The 22,953-nt window shown below is 38.0% G+C and overlaps 1 protein-coding gene across 7 annotated transcripts in view; it reads right to left on the bottom strand.

Moving 5' to 3' along the window:
* dctn1b (dynactin 1b) overlaps nt 1-22,953 on the bottom strand; it is a 70,271-nt gene that overhangs the window by 42,907 nt on the left and 4,411 nt on the right. For 2 of the 7 annotated variants that reach the window (XM_022216820.2, XM_022216827.2), the window contains exons 1-5: nt 21,076-21,476; nt 16,044-16,295; nt 13,751-13,829; nt 7,266-7,297; nt 2,725-2,769 (exon numbers count right to left, since the gene is read on the bottom strand). In XM_022216820.2, coding sequence (XP_022072512.2) covers nt 2,725-2,769; nt 7,266-7,297; nt 13,751-13,829; nt 16,044-16,295; nt 21,076-21,108 — 441 coding nt within the window. In that variant the 5' untranslated portion in view covers nt 21,109-21,476. Of the gene's footprint in view, nt 1-2,724; nt 2,770-7,265; nt 7,298-13,750; nt 13,830-16,043; nt 16,296-21,075; nt 21,477-22,953 lie in introns of those variants that run through there. The other 5 variants (XM_022216834.2, XM_022216837.2, XM_022216854.2 and 2 more) reach the window with 3 other exon arrangements.

The raw sequence follows: 22,953 nt of genomic DNA, 5'->3' as shown, positions 1-22,953 counted from the left end.
AAGCAAGCTGACAGGAAATCTTTACTCTGCAGGCGGGAGGGCGGCTGATTTCACCTCGGTCACAGTCTGACATTTTACAGACAGAGCAGCAGGGAAACGCCTGCATGTATGAGTCAGCGGAGGAGGATTGTTAAAAAGCACTGGATCTCAGGATGAACCTCCAGGTGGAAATATGTAAAGAAAATGATATGTGCATGCTGTCTTATTCAGTCTATGCTGCTGTGCAAGACTTCAGGCATTTTAGATTTGCATCCGTCTTGCAATAATCACCAGGGAGTCGTTTGATCAGTCACAAAATTATCCTACAGCGAATCCAAACATACAGCGTCTTAAAGAATTATCTGTAAATGATATAAATAAATTCTCAGAAAAACTGTGGTAAGTTCTTCCAGACGCTTAGAACAACCTTGGAGAATCAGAGCGATTCTAAATGCAAAGGCTGGTCACACCGAATATTGGTTCGATTCAGGCTTTTTTTTTTCTTCATTCCTCCTGCACGCTGCACAAATGCATTCCTTCAAAAATAGTATTGGCATTAGCAATAAGAAGCAAAGTGATTCAAGAAGATGGTAAAATTGGGTCAAATTTGCAGACAAACTGCAACTAAGAGACAAAACAGGGACTTCAAGGTTAAAAATCCAAATATAACGAGATAACTACTATACTATTTTGCCATATCTGTTAAATAAGATAAGTTGAGCCTTTATAAATATGACAGCAGTGAAATGTATAGTCTTACAACATTGGAAAGGATAGTCCAAAAATGTAGGAACATCAGTATAAAAATTAAAGTAAACAAGAAATATGTAAAAGAACTGTTGATACTGTGCAGATTTTTCCATATATGGAGATTCAGATATGGCAAAGAATCCTCTCAGTGTGGGTAATAATAATAATGCACACATATATATATATATATATATGTTCAAAAACAACAACTACATATCAATCTGAATGTCTCTTTGGAAACCCACCACTCCTTCAGACTCACTACGTCCTGCTATCTGGAGCCTGCAGCTAAAAAATATGCAAATCAGTCGAAACCCTGCAACAGAACTTCGGTGGATTATTCAATCTGAAATCATCGAGGCCTTCTGCTCAACCAGCTCTGATTTGCTTGAAACTTTTTAACATAAACTACAAATATTAAAAACTGCACCTAGGAAATTTTAGCTCCATATATCAAGTACTTTCTGAAATAACTGTCTAAAAATTGCCCGTCAACCCACTTCCAGCATGTTTTTTTGCGCATTGAAATTCGAGGCGGAACGACAATATCTCAGGAACTAATAAAGATAAAAGCCTGAAATTTTCATTTTCTTTCAATATGCCATTGAATCAAAAGCACATCAAATATTATCTGATTATGAGAACTATTAGAATTTTTTTGAAAGTCCAGAGCTCTACTCGGACAATCAACAAATGCTTTTATTTTGGCGGTACAACTTGTCATACCTGCTTAATCAGTGATGAATGTTGAATTAAAATTACTTCCTTTGATTTTTTGTGACCAACTATTTCATATGTAAAGTATTCTACATGTTTAGCTTTGTATTATTGTGAGAGAAAGCGAGGTTCGGTTCAGAAAATATCATGAGTTGATATCTGCATTACATATGTTTACTCCGCCAAGGAATGCAGCAGAGTTATGTGACGATCGCCGTACGTTTGTCTGTCTCTTTATCTGTGTGCAACATTACTCAAAGTTGGACTAACGGATTTGGATGACGTTTTCAGGGAAGGCCAGAAATGAAACAAGGATCAGATTTTGGCAGTGATGCAGCTTATTGTCTGGATCTATGGGTTTGTCAAAGACTTCTGTATCATTGCCAGATAGCAGCACAGCATCACTGTAACCATGACAACAAATGAACACTAACTGGCTGCTACGATCACGATTCTACTACAAATCGACCACTGTGGACTTATCAGGACTTATCCAAAATACTGCACCCTCTTAGCGCTTTTCTTGTTTAATATATTTTCATGACGGCTTAAATCTTCTCATATTTCATTTCACCAATAATCAAAGACTAGTTTATGTACTTGTCTAATATTGCAGATTTTAAATCAATGATATGATGAGAAATAAGAGTGAAAATTTCAGGTATTCATCTTTAATAGTTCCTTAGATATTGTTGTTTAAACAGCCTCAAATTTGAATGTGAAAAAACTTGTAGAAAGTGGGTCAACGGGGAGTTTTTTTAGGTTTTGATATATCCAGCTAAAACTTCACAAGTATTTTTTATAAATATCCATATTTTATGCTATAAAAGTTACTGGCAAATCTGAGATGGCTGAGCAGAAATGGCTCTAAAAATGTGATACAAGATGGAACAACCCAACTACTACAACTAGATTCTCCCTTTGAGTTTTGATCTTACATACTAGCATAAATCGCTTTGCTACCAAGAAAGAAAAGCTTTTTTTTCCCTTCAACATGCACAGAAAGCAGACGGACACGGAGCAGACGGACCAGACAGATCAGAGCAGAGAGCTTTTGATGAGGTGACGATGAAGCTTCCATTCAGCTTCCAATCACACAAACACAGGACGCCTCAGGACAACAGAGCAGCGGCGGCGGGGTGGCGAGCTGCCGGGAATCATGGGTAAAAATGAGGATGCGAGAGGCCCTGTTGCCATGCAGCGGGTGGCGAGGCCATTCAGAGCCACGGTTACCACGGTTACCACCACGTTCAACCATCATAACATTAACCACTGTACCGAGGTTAGAGAAACATGCAGCACCTTTTTGGGTTTCACTCCTCGCTGCGTGATCGAAGAGAAGGAAGGAAGGAAGGAGGGTGGAGGTTAAAGAGTTTGTCATGCTGGAGTGAAGGGAGCTGTGGAGGTTCGGTGCTCTAAGGTGGAGCCCCAGGTAGATATTTTCACTTTCACACACTCATGTCTTCATTCTCAAGAAGTCTGTTTTCTCACATGACCGACAAGCATCAAAAATGTGTAAATTTTGTGTGAATAAAATGTCTTCTCTACCTACCTCATAGTGGCATTATCTTCATATAAATATAAGAAACATTCTTTTGGCTAAACAAATTCAGTTAAATCTAACTTTTAATGGTGACTATTATGTTTTGTCACAGATAACTACAACAAAACTGCTCAGTGTCTAATTTTGTAATAAGACAAGTTGTGTGTATAATTTTCGATCACGTTGAATTCCTTTAAAGCTGCTGTCCGGAGTTTCCGTTTGTTTTCAATTTATGTATCTTTTTTTAACAAAGCTTAAATGTGTTAGTCTAGTTCGATACTATAATATAAAGTTAGTATAACGCGATATGAAAATTTATTCCTGAGCTCCGCCTTCCTCTCATAGACCCCCATGTTATTCCAAAAAGCGCCGGTCGCTGCCGACCAATCAAGTTCGAGCTTCAGCTTTGTCATGCTGTCAATCAACGGTTACGCGCACAGCAAGCAAGCCCGTGCAGAGGTGGGCGAGCTACGCACTACGCAACCGCGCGCACATTTGTTTTGCTTGTGGAGGAGAGAGCATCAGGGATCAGCAACTTCCAGAAAAGTTACCAATCCCACGGCTTGTCAGGCCAAGAGACTGCAGGACGTTTTTTGGCTCGGGCTGCTCGCGTCGCTGCCCGACCACGGCCTCCATAGCCCGCCTGACGGCTTCGTTTAGATGCCCGACCTCTGGAGGAAGATGTTGGGGCGTCTGGGACATACTCTTCGTCAGAGGAGTCATGCAATTCTGAACTCTAGATAGAAATAAATAAACAATCTAACACATATACGCGCGTAAATGCACTAAGTTTGATAAACAACGTCATCGAGAGGGATACACGAGTGTAATCACATATTGAAACTTTACTCGTTCGTCCTAGCAGATTCATGTTATTTTGGTATTAGGACAAGTTAGACTCAATACAGCGTTCTAACGTAATTCCTTTATTATTTACTAAATGTACTAAATGCAGAAGAGGGGAAAACAGCAAAACAGGCAAGATGCTGCAGCACTCCGGGCACTTCTCTCATGTACTGCGCGCGTGCACAAATAAAGGGGCGAAATCAGAGGGAGGGAGGGAGGGACCAACAGCGTTTTGGGAGACGCTGCGATTCAAACTCCGGACAGCAGCTTTAAAATGCAGACTAATTTGGCAGTAAACATTTGGGGGACTTTGTGCTCAACAATTTTCAGCTGCAGCACATTAAAAAAACACTACAAATGTATGAATTTTGTGTGTATAAAATGTCTTTCCTAGGCGCCTCTTGACTTCTTTATCTTTACATAAACATGAGACACATTCTGATTCAGTAATATTTCCACATATAGCCCAGTGTAATGTAATTTATTCATATTTTTACTGAAACATTGTTTTTTTTTTCCCACAGATAAAACTACAACAAAAACAAACTATGAGCTGTTATAAATATGGCATCTGTATACTTTTGTTTTTAATTTAATTTTACAACTGCAAGTGATCAAGTCAAACTCCTTTTAAACAGAAACTAATTTTCAGTATTTTTTTTAATAATTTGGCTTCTGGTCACTCAAAGCTTTTAAGAAACACTTTTCAGCTGCAGCACATAATAAAAAGGAATGAGTTCATAAATATAAAGAAATCTGTCAGTTTTACTTTGACAGAAGCAGCCTCCAGGTTTATGAGAGGTGATCAAAAGTTCAAAGCTTAACACTCAGCTGCAAAAAACTGAAAATGTGATAATTCTGTGTGTATAAAATGTCTTCTCTAGCCATTTCTTAACATACATTTCTTAATAAAAATATATCACACATTCTGATTCAGTACTATTTCCAGATACGGCTCAGTGAAATATAATCTTTCTATATTTTTACTGTACCGATTCGTCTTGTTTTTTCACAGCACTATGAGCACTTACAAAATGAGGCACATTAGTGAGTGAGCTCAGAGCGGTCTGTATGCTTTTTCTTTTAGTTTTTATATTGTTTTACAACTACAAGTTATCAGTTTGATTTCTGCTTAAATGCAGATTAATTCGACTGTAATCTTTCAATAATTTAGGAGGAGAATTGAAGCCTGGTTGTGTTTAGCTGTGAAGTTTTTTTAAATTTCTGGTCACTCGAAGCCTTCAAGAAACACTTTTCAACGGCAGCACATTAAAATAATTATCTGAAAAGTGGAACAAGCTCACAGATGCAAAGAAATCTGTCAGTTTTACATGCGCAGAAGCAGCCTCTAGGTTTAATTTTGGTTTTAGAAGAGATGATCAAAAAGTTCTGGGACTGTTCCTGGTGCACAGTGAGCATCATGGTCGCACATATGCAAGCAGTAACTGGTACAAGTCAGGAGATTACTATACATTGCGGTATCAGCATGTATTGCATACTTTTTTGTGGCCAATTTGTGGTTTTTCCATGTAGCTTAAAGTGGAGCAGAGAAGAAAAACATCACATTCTGTGCCTGTAATCAGCTGAATGACTGAACTTTCATGTGGAGGATCGTTACTGGTGAAAAGAGGAGGGTCTTTAGCTACCATCAAGAGACGAAACAGGAGTTTATACAGTTAGTGCTAGAGTGACAGTTTCCAAGACCAAACAAGGCAGATCGGTGAAGAGCACCAATCCTGGCCATTTTCTTTAGCATTCAAACGATTTTGCACTAGGAATTAGTCCTGCGGAGTTCTACTTTTAACATCCTGAGACTTCTGAGGGAGAATATTCAGCACTAATGACCTGAACTGTGGCGTGACGGCATGTGGAAGCTCCGACACGCTGTGCAACCAGTCACAGTGCGGCGATTATGCACGGACTTTTTGGCAGCAGCAACACAATCGTCGCTTTCAGTTCGTCACATTTGGCTTCCTGCCACTTCTCCCTCATCCTGAAGCTAAAACTCACTGTCACTGTTGTGGTGATTCAGCACGAATGACAGATGGTGTTGGACATGTTTACATAACAGGACCTGAAGGGAGCATTACAAGTGTTGCAGGAGCACTGGGAGCAGAGTATCGCTGCACAAGGAGAGGAATTACACAGGGATGGTAGCCAAATTAAAGTCTGGAACAGTTTTTTTTATTTTTGCAGGGACAGTCTTGGAACTTATTGATCACACCTCATATTATAAATAAACAGGAGCTATTCTATTGCACCATAATAGGCAAACAGGACATTTATTTGCCTCTTAATCAGGACACATCATTATTTCCTGAGTCAGTTTTTCTTCTCCAGGTGAGATTAACCTCAAAGAAAATTACAACAATTCCTATTAAAGGTTACTGTAATGGTATCTAGCATTAATGTCAGTAAACAAATAAGACTATAAAGAAGCATTTGCATAATTCTTGAAATTAAAACTGCTGTTAATGTGTCTCTGGACTGCTACAGCATCAGCTAAATCACTGGATGTTAAATTAAAGATTATTTTTTGCTTACAAGAGCTCCTGAATTGACTGCACTCTTAATTTAAAAATCAAATACAGAGGCCTATGCCTTATATGGAAGTGTAATTGTAGGTAAACAGCTCCCTCTGCTGGTCACATAAGAAAACATCCAGCTGTGGATGTAAAAAGCTCTGAGGTGGGGTTTGAGAGACTGTCTAAAATAATTTCAGGGATTATTTAAGAGAACAATAAATTGGAAAGATTTAGAAATGCAAAACTGTTTATATTCAGTACTTCTGAAATATTTCAGGAGTAGAGAGAAAAAACATTGGCTAGTTAAGAAAGTGCAGAAAAATCACAATTTCTACTAATCTCTAACATTTTCCTTGGTCTTTTTACAGATTTGTATGAAGAAGATCTATGTGCACAGTTTATATTATTTGGATGAATGAATCTTACACTTCTGAACTGTACATTTTTTACTTTTAGGTTGCACATTTTCTGTGTAACTTCTGCAGGTTTTACAGATAAGACTAAAGATAACAACAGATGTGTTTAGTAGTGTGTAAGCTAATGAGAAATATAAATGTCAGCCTACCAAATACAGTCACTTCCCACTTTAACTCACACATGTTACTATAAAAGCTGTGAAAATAGCACTTTATGTGTCAGAAATTCTGTCTATCAGTATACCAGCAGTCAGCAGGACAGAAAACACAGCATATTAGTGCAGTGTTGGTATCTGTGTGTGCAGGTGTGCATGCATGCATTCAGGTGTGTGTGTGTGTGTGTGTGTGTGTGTGTGTGTGTGTGTGTGTGTGTGTGTGTGTGTGTGTGTGTGTGTGTGTGTGTGTGTGTGTGTGTGTGTGTGTGTGTGTGTTCAGGTGTTTGCTGCCGGCTTCCTGCAGAGGAACTTAGTGCTGCTTTATCTGACTCACCAGTTTAGTGGACTTGGGCGTCTCCAGGATGTCTGAGGAGATAAAGAAGTAAAACAAAGAAGGTCAGAGGCAAGTTTTCACATCATAATCAGTGTTTAATCCTTCACAAGGTATAGAGTCCTGCAACAGATCCTGGAGCAAACAGAGCAAGATCAACACGATTTATTATCCATTAAACAGATGGTCAACACTGAGATACGATTGTCAGATGTAGGAAACTGCAGGAGCTCTCCAGACTACGCCTTAATTTCATTTCTGTGTGTCCATTTTGGACATAATGAGAAAAATGTTGCCGATTTCTGTCTTTTCCTTTTGCATTAATCTGATGACAAATAATGCCTGAATAAGTACCTTGGTCACCTTTTTACGTAAAAACCACAAAAGCGGCCTCACTTGTAGTATTTCTGGATCATTTTCACTTCTACAGACGCAGAAAGAAAGAGGAAATCTGTGTAATGAATTCCTGAGGATGTGACTAAAGCAGAAGTTATTAAAGAAAATCTTTCACATGCTACAGTAATAATCAGACCACCACTGCATCTTTATTTTTTAATTTTAATTAATGCCATCTACAGACAAGTATATGAATATCTACCAAAATGTTTGTAAAACTGCTTCTGAGATGAGTTGCATCCTGTAATTCAGGGCTTAAACTTCATAAAAAGAGGCAACAAAGCTTGCTCTTTAATATTTTAAACTTGATGCAAAAATATTTTAACTGACTGAGTAGTGATGAAGAGCGTTACTCACGGTCATTATGATCATTTATGGAGGGCAAAAAATGATTGAAGAATAAAGAAACAAACAAATAATGGCCTAAATGAACAATTGAATGCAACAATATATCCATATATCCATACATTAAACTGTATTTAAGACATTTCTGCATTATTCTACATTTGTTTTTATTTTTCCTGTATGTTCTACATTTATTTATGCATGCATTTACGTATTTATGCTTTTGTTCAGTTTATGAATAATAATTTTATTTGTAAAACTGCTTTCAAAACAAAGTGACAAAGTGTGCTACAATAAAACTAATGTCAATAATAATAAAAAGAACAAATAAATACGATTCTAAACATGCAAAATGACAAGATAAAATTGTTGAGTTGCATTTTCCTCCCCCAAATTTTAATAATCTGATAAAGCACATTTAAGACAACAGCCGGTGCATCAAAAAACCTTCAAGTTAAAAGGATTCTAATCAAATATTACAATAAAAATAACTTAACAAGTGTAAATGTTGGTGTCAAGACCCGGCAGTGTCATTTTACCAAAATAATTCACTGTATGGAAAGACAGTTTTAGTGGCTTTAATATATAACCATTTAATAATGAACTTCCACTCCGTATTCTTCCACATTTAAATTCTTGGAAATAGTACAAAAAATTTTCCATTTCTGCACACGGAGTCAACACAACATTTAAGGCCACAGCGAGGAAGTAGCTGCTCAGCGACCTTGTAGACGCTAACAGGATGTAAACGTGTCGGCATCGTTTGCTCGTGAAACTCCTGGCATCGATGCGAAGGAGAACATTAAATCACATCAGGTTGATCCTGGAACAAGACGTCCTGTCATTCAGTTAAATTAATGCGACATCATCTGCCAAGTTCTTCCCACTTCTTTTTTGATTTAGTCAAAGGAGGCGTCTGTGAGGTGGCAGACGAATTTAAATTTAATTACCAATGGCTGGGTTGACCAAGATTTTGGTACTCCACAGATAAAAGATTATTTTGAAAGAAACATATAGCTACATTTTTTTTGAAACACAAACAAGAGGACTGTAAGTACAGTGATGTCAGTGCTTTACTGAAGTTTGTAATTTAGTAGAGGACACAAAAAAACACTTTATAATAGAGATAAATGAGAAATAGAAGTAAAAGTATACATCTAAAAATGGCTGCCACTGCTATATAAGTAAGATATAACGAAAAACCAACAACTCTAGGTGTCAGAAGGAATTCTGCTGGACAATTCGGTCAGATTTTTGGACTAAATTAAGAAATTAATCTGTAAAAACGCAGATCACACACTAATCGATTCGATGTATGCTGAAAAATAAGTTAATATTGCAGTGATTATATGCAGAGGTAACAATAAGTGTTGCTGTATTTAGGTATTTTGGTAGAAAATGTGCAACTAAACTACTGAGTTACTTGCTGGACTAGAAAATCTGACATAGACAGACTCAAATCTGTAACATTTACTGAAAAAAGGGGAAATTGCAGAGCCAAAAGAACACACAGGTACCAGTAAAAGTTTTATATAATGGCTCAGATAATATAATTTGCATGAATCAACGCTCCAAATAAACATTTTACACTAGTGGCAATCTTTAACCTAAATAATGCATTTAAAGCTTTGTTATCATTTCCTGTACACACTGATAATTTCTTAACACATTTAAATGATTGTAAACAGGGATAAAAATGCAGAGAAATGTTTTTGTAGAATCTGGTAGTGCTATTTTTATTCGATTTATTCTGCTGCTGCTGCTTTTAATTATCCCATTCCTGCTTTTATTTATTTATTCTGGTGCTGCTCTCAGTTGGTTTAGTTCTTTTAATTAATCCGTCTGTGTTTTTTAGCTACGGATTGTCAGTTTAATCCCCGTAAACAAGCCAAACAGAGTTTCATTTGACCTGTGTGTGCGTTTAATGACTATAAACTTCATTCTGGGATTTAAAGTTGGTTAAAAAAGAGGCTCGTTTTTGTTGTTTTACTAGCAGTGGCAAACTATTTTAATATTTAAGATGACACAATGCTTCTCTTTACTGCTGTGCACAGAGAAGCTTCTAGTCTCCGCTCAGTTACTGCAACTCAGACAGATGTGTGACCAGAAATTTTATTAAAAAATAATAAAATTAAGACATTTTTTTCTGTCAGATTAACCAAAGATGATGATGTGTACATCACTAGAACTAATTTTGTTGCTGTTGTAATAATAATAATAAGAAAAACGATAAATTGACAGCAAAAATGTTCCATCAAGTGTCCCTATAAGTCATTTAATTCATAGTACTGAATCCTGGCTGCAGGTATCTTAATAAAATTGAGCCTTTTTCATATTATCTGCTATATATGTCACCTGTCTGTTGTGAAAAAGGTCTAAACGGTGCTACAGAAAAGCATTAACTGCCTAAATGTCTTGCTCGTCTGTCCACCTTAATTTTAGCACGCAGCTCTGATCCAAGGCCTTCCCTCAGAGTCGCTGCTTTAATTTGAAGAAACATCTTGTTGCCAGGTAACAAATCACTCAGTCTCACTTTGGCAGCCTTCGAGCAACAATTGTCCAAGAAGATTACTTTTTAAAAAGCGCTTAACGTGTCACCACTTAAACTCATTTTCTCCGAACCAGCGAGTTATTAATCCAAAGCGCCAACCACCACCTCCTGTTTGAGGTGTAACCATGGAAACGGAGCCCAAATCCATTCTCTAGTGCAGGGTGTCAAAGTCATTTTGGTTCAGGGGCCACATTCAGAATAATTTCATCTCAAGTGGACCGGACCAGTTAAATCAGAGCATAATAACTTATGAATAACTCCAAATTTTCCCTTTGTTTTCGTGCAAAAAAGCTATTATGAAAATATTCACATTTAAGGGATTATTATCTTTTTACAAAACATTATGAACAAAGTGAAAATTGTTATGAAAAATAAATTCAATTTCAACATCATTCCTTAGTTTATCATTTATACATTACAACTTACAGCTCATAGAGTGTCTACAAAGGAACAAAACATTTAGCTACAAGTATCTGGAACTGATTGATACAGTATTTTAGCTTAAAAAAGACAAAAAAAACAACAAAATCAAGACAAAATTAGACACAAAATCAGAAACTATGTCGCAAACTTTATAATATGAATTATTTTGTCACCAACAAGAATGTTAATGAAAGATGAAAGTTGCTTTTGTTTTTTATTTTCATAACTAATAAAGCAGGTATGACAAGTTTAACCACAAAAAAATAGACAGCCTGATACAAGTAGAACAGAGTTTCAAAATGGTTCTCAAATATAACTAAGAAAATACATTTTTAAAAGAGGAATATTTTTCATTTTTTGGACCCCACTTGTAGGAATAATGGTTTGAGGGAGGCTTATCCTGCAGTTTGTGCAATTTCTTTGGGAATTATTACTACATTTGGCTAAATTTTATTAAAAGGAAGATGTGCTCTATCAACAGACGGCCAGATAAAAAGCTTCCTGGACTATCAGCGCTCACAGACAGATTCAAACCCACAACCTTGACGGTGACAGCACCACGATCTGCTTGATCAGCCGTTAATGACCACAATGAAACCCGACAGCGTTCCTGTAATGAGATATGTACCGAAGCACATTTATATTTCAGGCCTTCAGCCGACACTCTAAACCTCAGGGAGCAGGTCGGGCTGTGCTGCCTTGCTGAAGGGCACGTTTACACTGATGCAGCCCAACGGCACTGTGAACTGGCACAACAAAAGAGGCTCTTCTGAAGCCAAAAGGACTGAGATTATGTATTTAGAGAGACATGGAACGGCTAAATAAACAAGAGGTAATATAAAGTCCTGCACCTCTATGGAAACACAACAACCACGACTAGAAGTAGAGAGAACTCAACATGTTATTTGTGCAGTATGACTCAGTTATAACGCCATAAATCATTAAAAACAATCCATTTCCTTGATTATCTATCTTACAAAAGCTAAAAAAAATAAAATGGAATACGAAATACTTGGTCACAAATATGGAAAGAATGAAAAGCAAAATGAAATACAGAAGTTACAATTAAGTAAACATAGCTTTAAAAAAAAAAGATTGAAGTAGCTACAGTTAAGGTTGGTCCATAACACTCATCTGGTTTCCCTTAAGTACCTTTAATTTGGGTAATTTTCCTTTTATCTGTAATATCTTCATATTTTTACATCCTTCCGAGACAGATCAGACAGAATTCAGGAAATATGCTGCTCCAATGTCTCACCAAAAACTAAGATCTGTAAAACATTCAGCCTGAACCCTGAGAACTTCACACATTTGCGGCGATTACAGCTGTGATTTTACTGCTGTTTTATTATGTACGCTTCTAATTTGCCTCCAAACTTGTCTCTGATCTGCTCTGTGCAAATGCAACTTGCAGTTGAGCTGAAGAGTCGCTGAATATTTGTCATGCGACTGTTGCTCACAGCTGAGTCACTAATGGCTTCATTGTTGTGTCGAGGAGGACAGGATTTTTTGTTTTCATCAAATCTGGAAAGAGCAAAAGGTTTATTTTTTTAGCAGTTTTTAAAATGAGACCTGCTGAATAAAGTGGCTCTGATGAAATATCACTTGGATTTGGATAATTTTTCCATCTGAACTGTTATGTGGTTGAAGTGTAGTTCAAGGACTATTTGAACATTTAAATCAAATTGTTCTTTTTCTTGAAGTTCCTGGCTCTGACTAAAGCTATAATTTTAGCCATTTGAGTTTAAGAGGGTTAAGAGCACAAAGTCAGCTATTTACAGCAGCTTGATTTTCTTTTGTTCTGAGAAATGTCTGGCATTTCGTGATAACCAAACTTCAATCTTATCATTTCTATATAAATGCAAATTGAATGTCTTTGTTGGCTGGAGAAGAACAACAAGCAGTGGGAGGAATTTTTCAGTATTTTATACCTAATTTCTTATAACATTAGCAATCAGTTAATGAACAAATAATCAGAGCAATAAGTAATGATTGTTAAAGAGAATTAATGTTGATGATTGTTGATATTTAGCTAGTTAGCACATTTAGATAGTTCAAGGATGACTGGAAACTTCAAAATTCATTATTTTTTGGGGGTTTTTTTTCAGTTTCCGGTTCAAATAAATGGTGTAATTTTAATGATTTTTTAAAAGATAATACATACAGCTGGAGACATTTGAACCGTTTCAAAATGTTTGATCATTTTTCTAAGTAACACCTGGCAGAAATAAAATAAATTTCACGTTATAATATGCTATGTTATTGCATACTATGCCCTCACGCTATGTTACGCTGTTATATTATGCTATGCTGTCATGCTATGTCATGCTATGCTATGCCCTCATGCTATGTTAAGCTATGTTATTGTATGCTATGCTGTTATGCTGTGTTGTGTCATGCTATGCTATGTCATGCTATACTATGCTATGTTATGCTTTGTTATGCTATACTATGTTATCTAATCTTATCTTTGGTGGCGATAAAACCTTAAACATGTCAAGAGGTCCTGATGATGTCAGTCTAATCTGTTCCAATCATAGAAAACACGCAAGGATGATTTTTATGCCCTCTGTGTCCTCACTTATGATTTTGTCCTTGATTCAAATATGGCTGCATGTTTAATCTTCTGATCACGCGTGTCTCCAAGGCTCTGAAAGGTCACGATCGACAAGATCTCTCTGTGTTTTGGCGTTTATTTCTTCACTGTTTCATCACCTGCAGCGTACTGAAGGCGATCTGCAAATGGCGACCTTCTGACTGTGTGCGTTCGTACCTCGTTTGGGAACCTTTCCGGTGCCGGGCTCAGGTGTCTCCGGGGACGTCGTGTCGGCTCCATCGTCAACCAGCTGGATCTGAAACGGAAAAAACAGTCGGTCGTGACACAACCCGGTTGGGGTTTGACAACAGGGACGAAGCGGAGTCACAGAAACAAAAAAATTGGGTTGTTTATTGATGTTCATTCAATCATAGCACTGCGGAAAACAACAGTGGTAATTTTGCTCTGTCACCATGGCAACCTGCACTGCGGGACAGCCAGGTCAGCCAGTGTTTTATCACAAGTGGGAGACATAATGAAGAGAATTAGTAATGCAACACCTAATCGATACTGAAGCCGACTGCTGTGTGTGCGTCACCTGTACAGACGGGCCAAAGCAGGGAACACAAATACAGATTTAATGTTGTAGCAGGAAAGGACAGAGGAAGTATTTAGCTTTAAATATGTCCGTGCTTTGAAACGTAAATAAGGCTCGTGTTTAAAAATATGAAACTCGGACAAAATGTGCACAGTCCTTTATAAATATCCTTGTGACCCTGAATAAGGAGAGTAGATTAGAGAATAGTCTATACAGTCTATTACATCATTTTTGAACAAAAAAATACCACAGATGGGTATGAAATTTCAGGATTTGCTGCTTTTTTCTGTTTTATATAAATATAGATGAATATTTTGGGGGGTTTGTGGGGAGGAGAGCTTTTCTTGAGCACAGAGAAGCAGTGAGAGAATTGTTTTACAACCTTTACTCGCAATTTATTATGATCTGAATAATTAATCAAAAAACAAACAACTATCAGATCAATCAGTAATGATTTGTCGTAAAGGTGGAGTCTTTATAGAGAAAGATCGCTGACAACTAGCCACTTAGCCTGTGCCAGATTTACTGTGCACAATCTCAAACTTGTATTCTTTTCAACCTTAGTAAACCAAATTGTATTAAACAAACACTGGATTTTTATTTTCAGTGAACACACAGTTATCAAACTGTGAGGAGACATTTGCTGAATTAATAGAACGTATGCTGAATTAGAATCCCAAGCTCCATTTTTAAGATTTGTTAGGATTCTGCAAAACCCAAAAATTGCTTGTTGAATGAATATAACGTACTGAAGTAATGAGATTAGATCCCTTAGATTGCTTTAAATGCTGAAAAACATTACACAACAGTCCAGTTAGCAAGAAATCCACTAATGCAAACAGTAAAGTTTACCTGTGTGTGTACTAGTGCTGCACCTTATACTGAAACTAGTAAAGTTTTGCAATACACAATACTGAAGTTAGCAGCAGTTAAGGGAAGCACACCTTTAAGTGATAAACAACCAATTGTTTTACACATTTTAATGATGTATAACCATGCTAGATATATTAAGTAATATTTTTGGACCCTTTCCTCTGGTGAAAATGCAAAAAAAATGACATTTCACTGCATTAAACCAGGTCTTGATTAAAAAGTAGTATCATATAGACGGGTTAAATGTGGACTAAATGATGGCAGAGAGGCTAAAGACTGTTTAAAAACACAGCTTCTGATTTACAGCACTGGTTTGTAGTGGTGAAATTGAGCCAAAGCAAAGACAAGCCATTACTGCAGCTTCTATATAATCACAGAATCACATAAACCCATTTTCAGCATTAAAATCTAATGCAGTAAAATTGGCAGAAAGTTAATTAAAGTACATTTAATCAATAATTTAGCAGGCCTTGATGCAGATCACAATGACACGATGAAAGGTTATTTTTTCATCTTATCTCTATTTCTATAACACCACTTTGGATCAAATCTCTTCACTTAAGCGACCTTCTAAGAGGCCTATTGTATTTACAGTATCTACAGTCTGTGTTCTGTGGGTGTCTGTTTACTGTTTTCACACAAATAAAACCCACCGGTGTCAGAATATATTAGCAGCTTTGGGACAAAACTGGATAGCGGTTCATAAAAAGACCCAATTACTGCCCACTGTTTACATATTTAGTTGCATGCAGTGTATGCTATTGCCCCCTCCAGGCCACTATAAGTGATCTGTGGTCACACTAATAGGCAGAGAGGACGCTGTGCAGTGTTTCTCTGGGAGAGAAAAATTGAGCTGCTGTTGATCAAAACATAGCAAAGCACCCCGAAGCAAAAGAGAAGTGTAGGCAACCTGCAGACAACAGAGGAAAATATCAACCCCCACACAGACAGACTGCGTCAAATAAAAGGAAAACTAAAGTATCATTAAAAAAACACAATAGTAGGTGGAGGTGGAAACAGTCCTGGATTAGGTCTGTAGTCGATAATCTAGTTAGTTACCTGTGACTGTCGGACAAAAATCCCGTGATTCTCCTCGCAGGTGAAGTAGCGTTTTCCCTGCACCGTGCCGTCGTTCTTGCCTTTGGGCTCGTCCAGGATGACGCCGACCCATTTCCCGGAGGCGAAGAGCGTGGTGCCGATGTAGGCGACAGTGCCCCGCTGCCCCTTCCCGATCACCTCCACCAGGGAGCCCACTTTGACGGGCCGCCCGCCCCCATCGGAGCTCATCCTGCTGCTGCCACTGCTGGTGGTCTGAGGGGGACAGAGAAAAAAAACATTCATGGTCAACTCAACACACTGAAGGGGGTTTCATTTGGACAGACACGGTATATTAAGGGATGTTAATTTAAATCACCTTTCTTAAACGATCATGTTGGTCATGTAAATCAACCCATATTTGATTAATTGGTAATATAAATGACACAAGATCTTCACTGGGCTGTTCTCTTTTCTGGATCTTGTGTCACAAGATCCAGAAAAGAGAACAGCAGGTAATGGTTGTTGGAATAATGATAGCACTGACCACACCTCACAGAGGTTAAAAGCTGAGGCAACACCAACCACCACCAGAACTGAAGAAGCCTCTTGGATGAGAGATGAAACGATTTTAAGGAGCTTTCTTAAAGTCCAGTTGGATTGATTTAAACAACTTTGGATATTCTGGATGATGCACTGCCAAAGATTTGTCTGTACATTAGTAAAAAGAACTTTTATTATTATTAATATTATTATTATTATTATTATTATATCTTTTGTCCTTGTAGCTACTGAAACACACTTCAAAAGAACTCAGACATGAAATGAACTTAAATGAAACATTCAATTAGATGCTTGAGATAAGTCAAACTATCTGTAAAATAGATGAATTGCTGGGGGAAAAAAAAGAGTCTTCAGTGGCAGCTTTTCTTCATGACTTTAACACTATAACTCCATTTGTCAGATTTTCAGTGACAGTGCATCTTATAGACGTGATAAATGGACATGCAGAACAATAGGTGGTTTTATAGGATGAGGTAAAAGAAGCAAGAAGAAAAAAGGAGTAAAATTAAGTTTCTTTTTGATTCACTGAGGCATAAAAAAAAAAACACTAAGTGAAACCGAGGCCTTGTCCTGACGCTGCACTCTCTAAATGTCAGTGCAAGCTTCAATAGCACTGCCTCTTTTTTTCCAGCTAAAGTGGTACATTTTTTGGTCTAATTCAAAGGCAACAACCACATGAGATTTCATAATTGCTGCGCGGTGGAAGAAAACAACGTAAAAACGACGGCAAATTGAGTTGAGCTGGAATATTCTGTAATCAAAAAATCCCACATAACCCAATTTACAGCGTGATGTCCTAGAACTGATGGTGACTCAGCAGAACAGCACAGAGGAGCAGATATTATTACCCAGAGAGAGAGAACGAGCTCAGACTCTCCTTGAGTTTACTGTAAATATACACCGTCTGTGAGCTGCCGTTTAACTTAAAGGTTGAACAGCACACAAACCTACACAAAAAAGTGAACCAAAACAGGCACACAGCAGCAGCATGAAGGCTGCGTACCACAAACCTGTCAAACCTGCTGGATAGATATTTCATTCCTTCAGCTAATTTTAATCTCTATCATGTCAAGAAATACCCAGTTTGGAGCCCACGTTTCACGCAGGAAAAAAACATCAAATTTACAGCCATCTTAGATAAAATTCTCAACAAATATGAACAAAAAACTTCCATTTCTTGTGAATTTCTTTGATTTTCTTGCTCTAATTGATATAGTTGCTAGTTTCAATCATCCATAGCATGTTTTATATGTTTTTTTCTTACACAAACACCCAATTAAACAATTATAGTTTGACAAGGATCTTTTAAATTGTCTTTCTTTCTTAATAATGAACATTTTTCTGGTGAAAAATAAACTCGTCAGTGCTCTCTGATGGACAAATTATGCTGCAGGATGCTATTTCTGATCTCAAACACAAAGCTGCAGTGTATTACTCACAAGCCAACAACCTCACTGATATATCTTCAATACGCTTCAGTTCAGCACATTTTCCAGTCTTGCTCTAATGGTCACATCATCCCAGTGAAACTCCTCATATCTTCGTCCTCTCCGACCCGCACAGAGATAGAAGAGGCCGATACCTTTGCCTGCAGTGAACGCTGTTACATTAATGGATTAATTATCGACTTCTAAATTAACAGTTTCTTATCTTTATAATCTAATAGTCAGCTTGAGGCAAAATTCTTTGATTTCTGTTTCTCAAATTGGACTATTTTTTTAGTCTCCTTGCCAGTAAACTGAATATCTTTGGCATTTGGACAAAACAGGACATCTGCCATCTTGGGCTTTGGATGATTGACATTTTTCAACATTTTACAACCAAACAGCTAATGAATTAATGGAGAACTACTCCTCCTACTCCATTTGGGGAACTTGCTGCGTTACCACATTTACAGGGAAATTAAACCGTCTTAATTAAGCCAATTAACTCACCAATTAGGAAAGATGTTTCTGTACCAAGACATGTCTGTGCACACTCCGTGTCTGGTATCACTTTGAAGCTTTTCCCTCATTAAAATGCAAATCTATGTAGAAACTGATCCAAAATCTGGTGTTCTTCAGTTCCAGTGTTCATTAAAACATCAAATATAAGTCATATCTGGTTAAACTGCATAGCTGCAGGTCTTAAACAGTCAGCTGTACATGTTACCCAATGTAAGGGCATTAAAGCAAACATGAAGAGTGCTTTGTTTCAGTGCTCACACAAAGAATTTTAATCATTATAAACCCATAGCTTCTGGAAAACATACTTTTTTCTATTAAATTGTGTCGCTGTCTTCATCTAGAATAACTCAAAGCTCAAAACGGTGACTGTGTACAAAGAAAAACAGCCAAATCAGAGGATGCGCTCGTGTAATTAAAGCTACGTCATCAGCTTCTCAGTACACTACAGCTCCAACTACCAGTTATTCCCATTGCCAAAAAATCTGTTGGCCATTTTCTCAATTAATTAAATAGTTGCTTGATCTAGAAAATGCCAGAAAATGGTGAAAAATGTCAATTAGTGTTTCCTCAAGCCTCAAAAATATTCAATTTAGTGTCACAGAGGAGCAAAAATATCACAAAATATTCAAATTTCTGAAGCTGGATTCAGAGTTTTTGAAGTTTTTTTCTTTAAAAAATGAATCATCAAAAAAGTTGATGATTAAGATAATATTGAATCATTGCAGCTCCAACAACGTCAACTGCTTGTGAAGTCTGACAACAACTACAGGCGCCTACCGCTGAAATTCAGTTAAGCAAAACCTGGATTCCCTCGTTTGCTTAATTAACCCAGCTTATAATTCATGAACAACATGGAGACAGACATTTTATCTGGTTACGAGCTTTAATTGCTGCTTCCCGGATCCTCTGAGCTTTTATTCGGCATCTATTTAAAGCCGTCAAATCGCTTCAGTTTCATAACAGAAGCGTGAATCTTTCGGTTCGCACGCACCTGCCAGCAATCTTCAATCAAACATCTATTGGGATTTGCACTCGACGCCTTGCTAAAAGCAACGTAATGAAAATGTAAAGTGTTCTGCTTCAGCTAACAGTCTGTGATGATGCATTCGGGGTTGTTCGGTCGCTGTTCGCCATGTGCTGGAGGCAGACGACCCGAGGAGGGCGAGTTGAATTATTTAGTGCCACTCTACTCTTACAACACACGCGAGCTCACACCGACAACAATGTAAGAATAAGATAAAATAACACAGACACAGTCCTCATTTAATGCAATGCAAAATTTACAGTCGTGGTTCATTTGTTTTTTTTAGAAAAATGAGCAACTAAAAAGCTGCAATCACAGCTGCACATTTTACCCACATTAAGAGTGATAAATTAAAAACTATACAATCGAATAAGGAAAAACTAACATTGATTTTTAGTTGCTGAATGCATTGCAAAATTAAAGTCAAGACTCTAAGAACTTGATTTGGAGAAAATAAATCATCCTAGTACAATTGGGGTGATATTGTAGGATTATAGGGGAGTAAAACTGTCGAAAATGATTTCAATAAAGCCAACAAAATACTTGCAAAAGCATCTAAAGTAGTAGTTTAGAGTCTGGTTTTGCCATCATAACCCAGAATATTGTGTCGCCGGTTGCAATAATTGCAAAACACTCAAAAGAGAACCTGTTTTTGGGCAACAGCATCCTTTCCGTCGCTGAAATATTTCCACATAACTGATTTCTTTTTGCAAACAAGTGTGTCCCTCGCTCATTTCGCTGTACACATGTAGAGCCTGCATGTCAACAAAAACTCCTTGTCTTATAAATAAAGTAAATAAACACAGATCAGTGTATTTGAGAAGCCTTAAACCGGAGCAAATTACATTCTATCACAGACTTCTCTTGCAGATGACTCATGGAAAATCAGAACCGTGTGAGTTTTCTTTCGGCAACAAGCAGCAAAAAAAAGTTTCTACGACGTGACATATGCGCAGATAAGGATCCTGAAGAGATATGTATCATTCAGCCCCACTGAGGACTATTCCTGACTAATGAGTGAGTGATGTTTTGTGATTTGAAGGATGAAAGGAGTATCTGAAACAGAAGATCAAACACTGATGTCATCCCTCCCTGTGACAGGAAAGCTGCCTGACTCAGAGACGGATGACAAACAGGATGTCTTGTAGTTCTCTGGGTTTGTTCAGTCCATCGTCTGCTGATAACAAAAAGCTTTACGAGCCAATTACCTGCCTGTCATGTATCGTCTCCTTGTCGAGCCATAGCGGAGGTCTGAATTCTAACATCTCGGCGGCGACGTCAAGCCCGGAGGGGCATCCGAGCCGAACAAAGAGGCGACAATTCAGACTGAGGAATGCAGCGCTGAAATGGATTAGAAACCCTTCTATTGAGGGCAGAAATCGACTGGGAGGAGATGACAGAGTGAAACTAATCAAACAGACGCAACAGAAACAAAGACGCGCTGATCGAGGCGAACTTAAAGCACCCCAGTCTGGACGCTCATCACCTACTCGGGATGTATACACAGTTTGTACACACTCACCCGGGTGTACGTGGTCCTCCTGGTCTGTGACATGTTTCCTGCTCAGCTAGCCCACCCCTCGACCCTCAGTGTCCCCACTGAAGGAGGGTGTTATTGGGGAGAGCCAGACAGTAGGGGCTGAGGAGGTGGAGGGGGTTCAGTGATGCTGCCGGAGCGTCTTCCTCCCTGTCTCAGAATCACACCATCCCTCTCCTGAGCCCCACAGTGCAGCCCGAGCTCCAATGAACTCCCCTCTTACCACCTCTCTGCTGTCGTACGGAGCTCCTGTATCTGATTCCTCTATCAGGAAGTTTGTGTCAGGCCGGACGGTGCCGATCCAGCCGGCCGACGGACAGACAGGAGGCAAACAGCAAAGAGAAGAAGTGGAAAAAACAGCCGAGGTTGGTGTGCTGTGAGTGCATCAGCTGAGCAGCAGCACTGCGCTGAGCAGCTTCTGCAGGAGGGAGGTGGTTTAGGCCCAGACAGGGCAGCTGGGTCCTAAAGCCTGCAAATATGGTCCTAAAGAGCTCCTCAAAATAGACAGACGTTATTCTGATTCATGTCCTCTTAATGTGGGACGATGCAGAGGTTCAGACTGAGGGCTGGGAGATGAAGCCGAACAGCTTATCACAATGAAATGTTGATATAATTATTAGTAGCTTTAAATGATTATACTTAATAAATCTCAATTTTTATCCACTTAAGCCTACTAATCAAAGGATAATTACTTAATGCCAGCACATTGTAAACATTTCAACAACTTTTTAATGCTTAACATTCCTTGAATTGGCTAAACTTGCTCCCCATTCTCTTATAAAACTTCCTGTGTAATGACTTGCAGTTTTTCAACTTTCCTTTTAGATGTTTTTGTCCTTTTTAAAAATACAGTACTTGTCAGCGTTTACTGTAATGCACCAAATCCACATCAATGTCAAAACCTACTTGGCACTAAAACTGATTCTGAACTTTAACTTAAAACATACAAATAAATATATACGTACACACAAATGAAAATAAAAAAGGATATATAACGGACAGATCTCCCCTGGATACGCATTAAGTAAATAAAGCAAGTAAACCTCGGAGGACAAGCAGGGTGAAGCCGTCGCACCACGCTAAGGTTAAGCTTTTTACATTTTAACCAACTAAATTATCAGTCCATAACTGTATAAACATTGAAGACAGCAAGTACAGTGGCCATTTTTCTGTGTGCTGAAGTTATTTTCAATCACTGATATTTTATGTTTGCTGTAAAAGCGACTCACTTCGTTAGCTACACGGCTATAGAAATGCCATCCTGGCAGGCACTGGCTTGTTTTCTACAAAAAAATGCGACTAGGGACACAAATTTAAACAATCTTCTTTCTATCAATCAAAAATCGAGTAATCATCGAAGCAAATTTAGCACTTTCACATACTGATAAGTCATTTTTAACCACCAACGTTTAGCATTTACCTAATAGTCAGCTCAAAAACACTGGCACACTGCCTCCATACACTGCATTGGAAGTCATTACCTGCTCTTGCAGTCTATGTCATGGTGCCCACTGCTGGCCAAACCCCCACAATGCTCTCTGCCCATAGCCTGAGTGACCACCTCCTCTGGTTACAACAGCAGAATAAACCTTCTATCATCATATTTAATTGCATTTAACTGTTGAGGTGCAGCTAATAAGTTGTTTAGGTTTAAATGGAGCTTTTCTTTCTTCCTGGAAATGATTCAACTCCATTCTCTGCATAATTAGTACAAAACACCACGTTTTAGTTGTCGGAAACTTTAGTGGAAATCAATAAAATAATGAAAATAAACTCCATGGAGAGAAAAACTGCAAGTCTGTACCTAACAAGCGGCGCAGGTTTGTACCATTCAAGAAAAAAGACACAGTTTCTATGTCTTGA

This window comes from Acanthochromis polyacanthus, chromosome 1 (assembly GCF_021347895.1).
Source record: "Acanthochromis polyacanthus isolate Apoly-LR-REF ecotype Palm Island chromosome 1, KAUST_Apoly_ChrSc, whole genome shotgun sequence".
Taxonomy (NCBI): domain Eukaryota; kingdom Metazoa; phylum Chordata; class Actinopteri; family Pomacentridae; genus Acanthochromis; species Acanthochromis polyacanthus.
The sequence above is the reverse complement of the archived record's forward strand: the minus strand, read 5'-3'. Positions and strand labels throughout refer to the sequence as shown.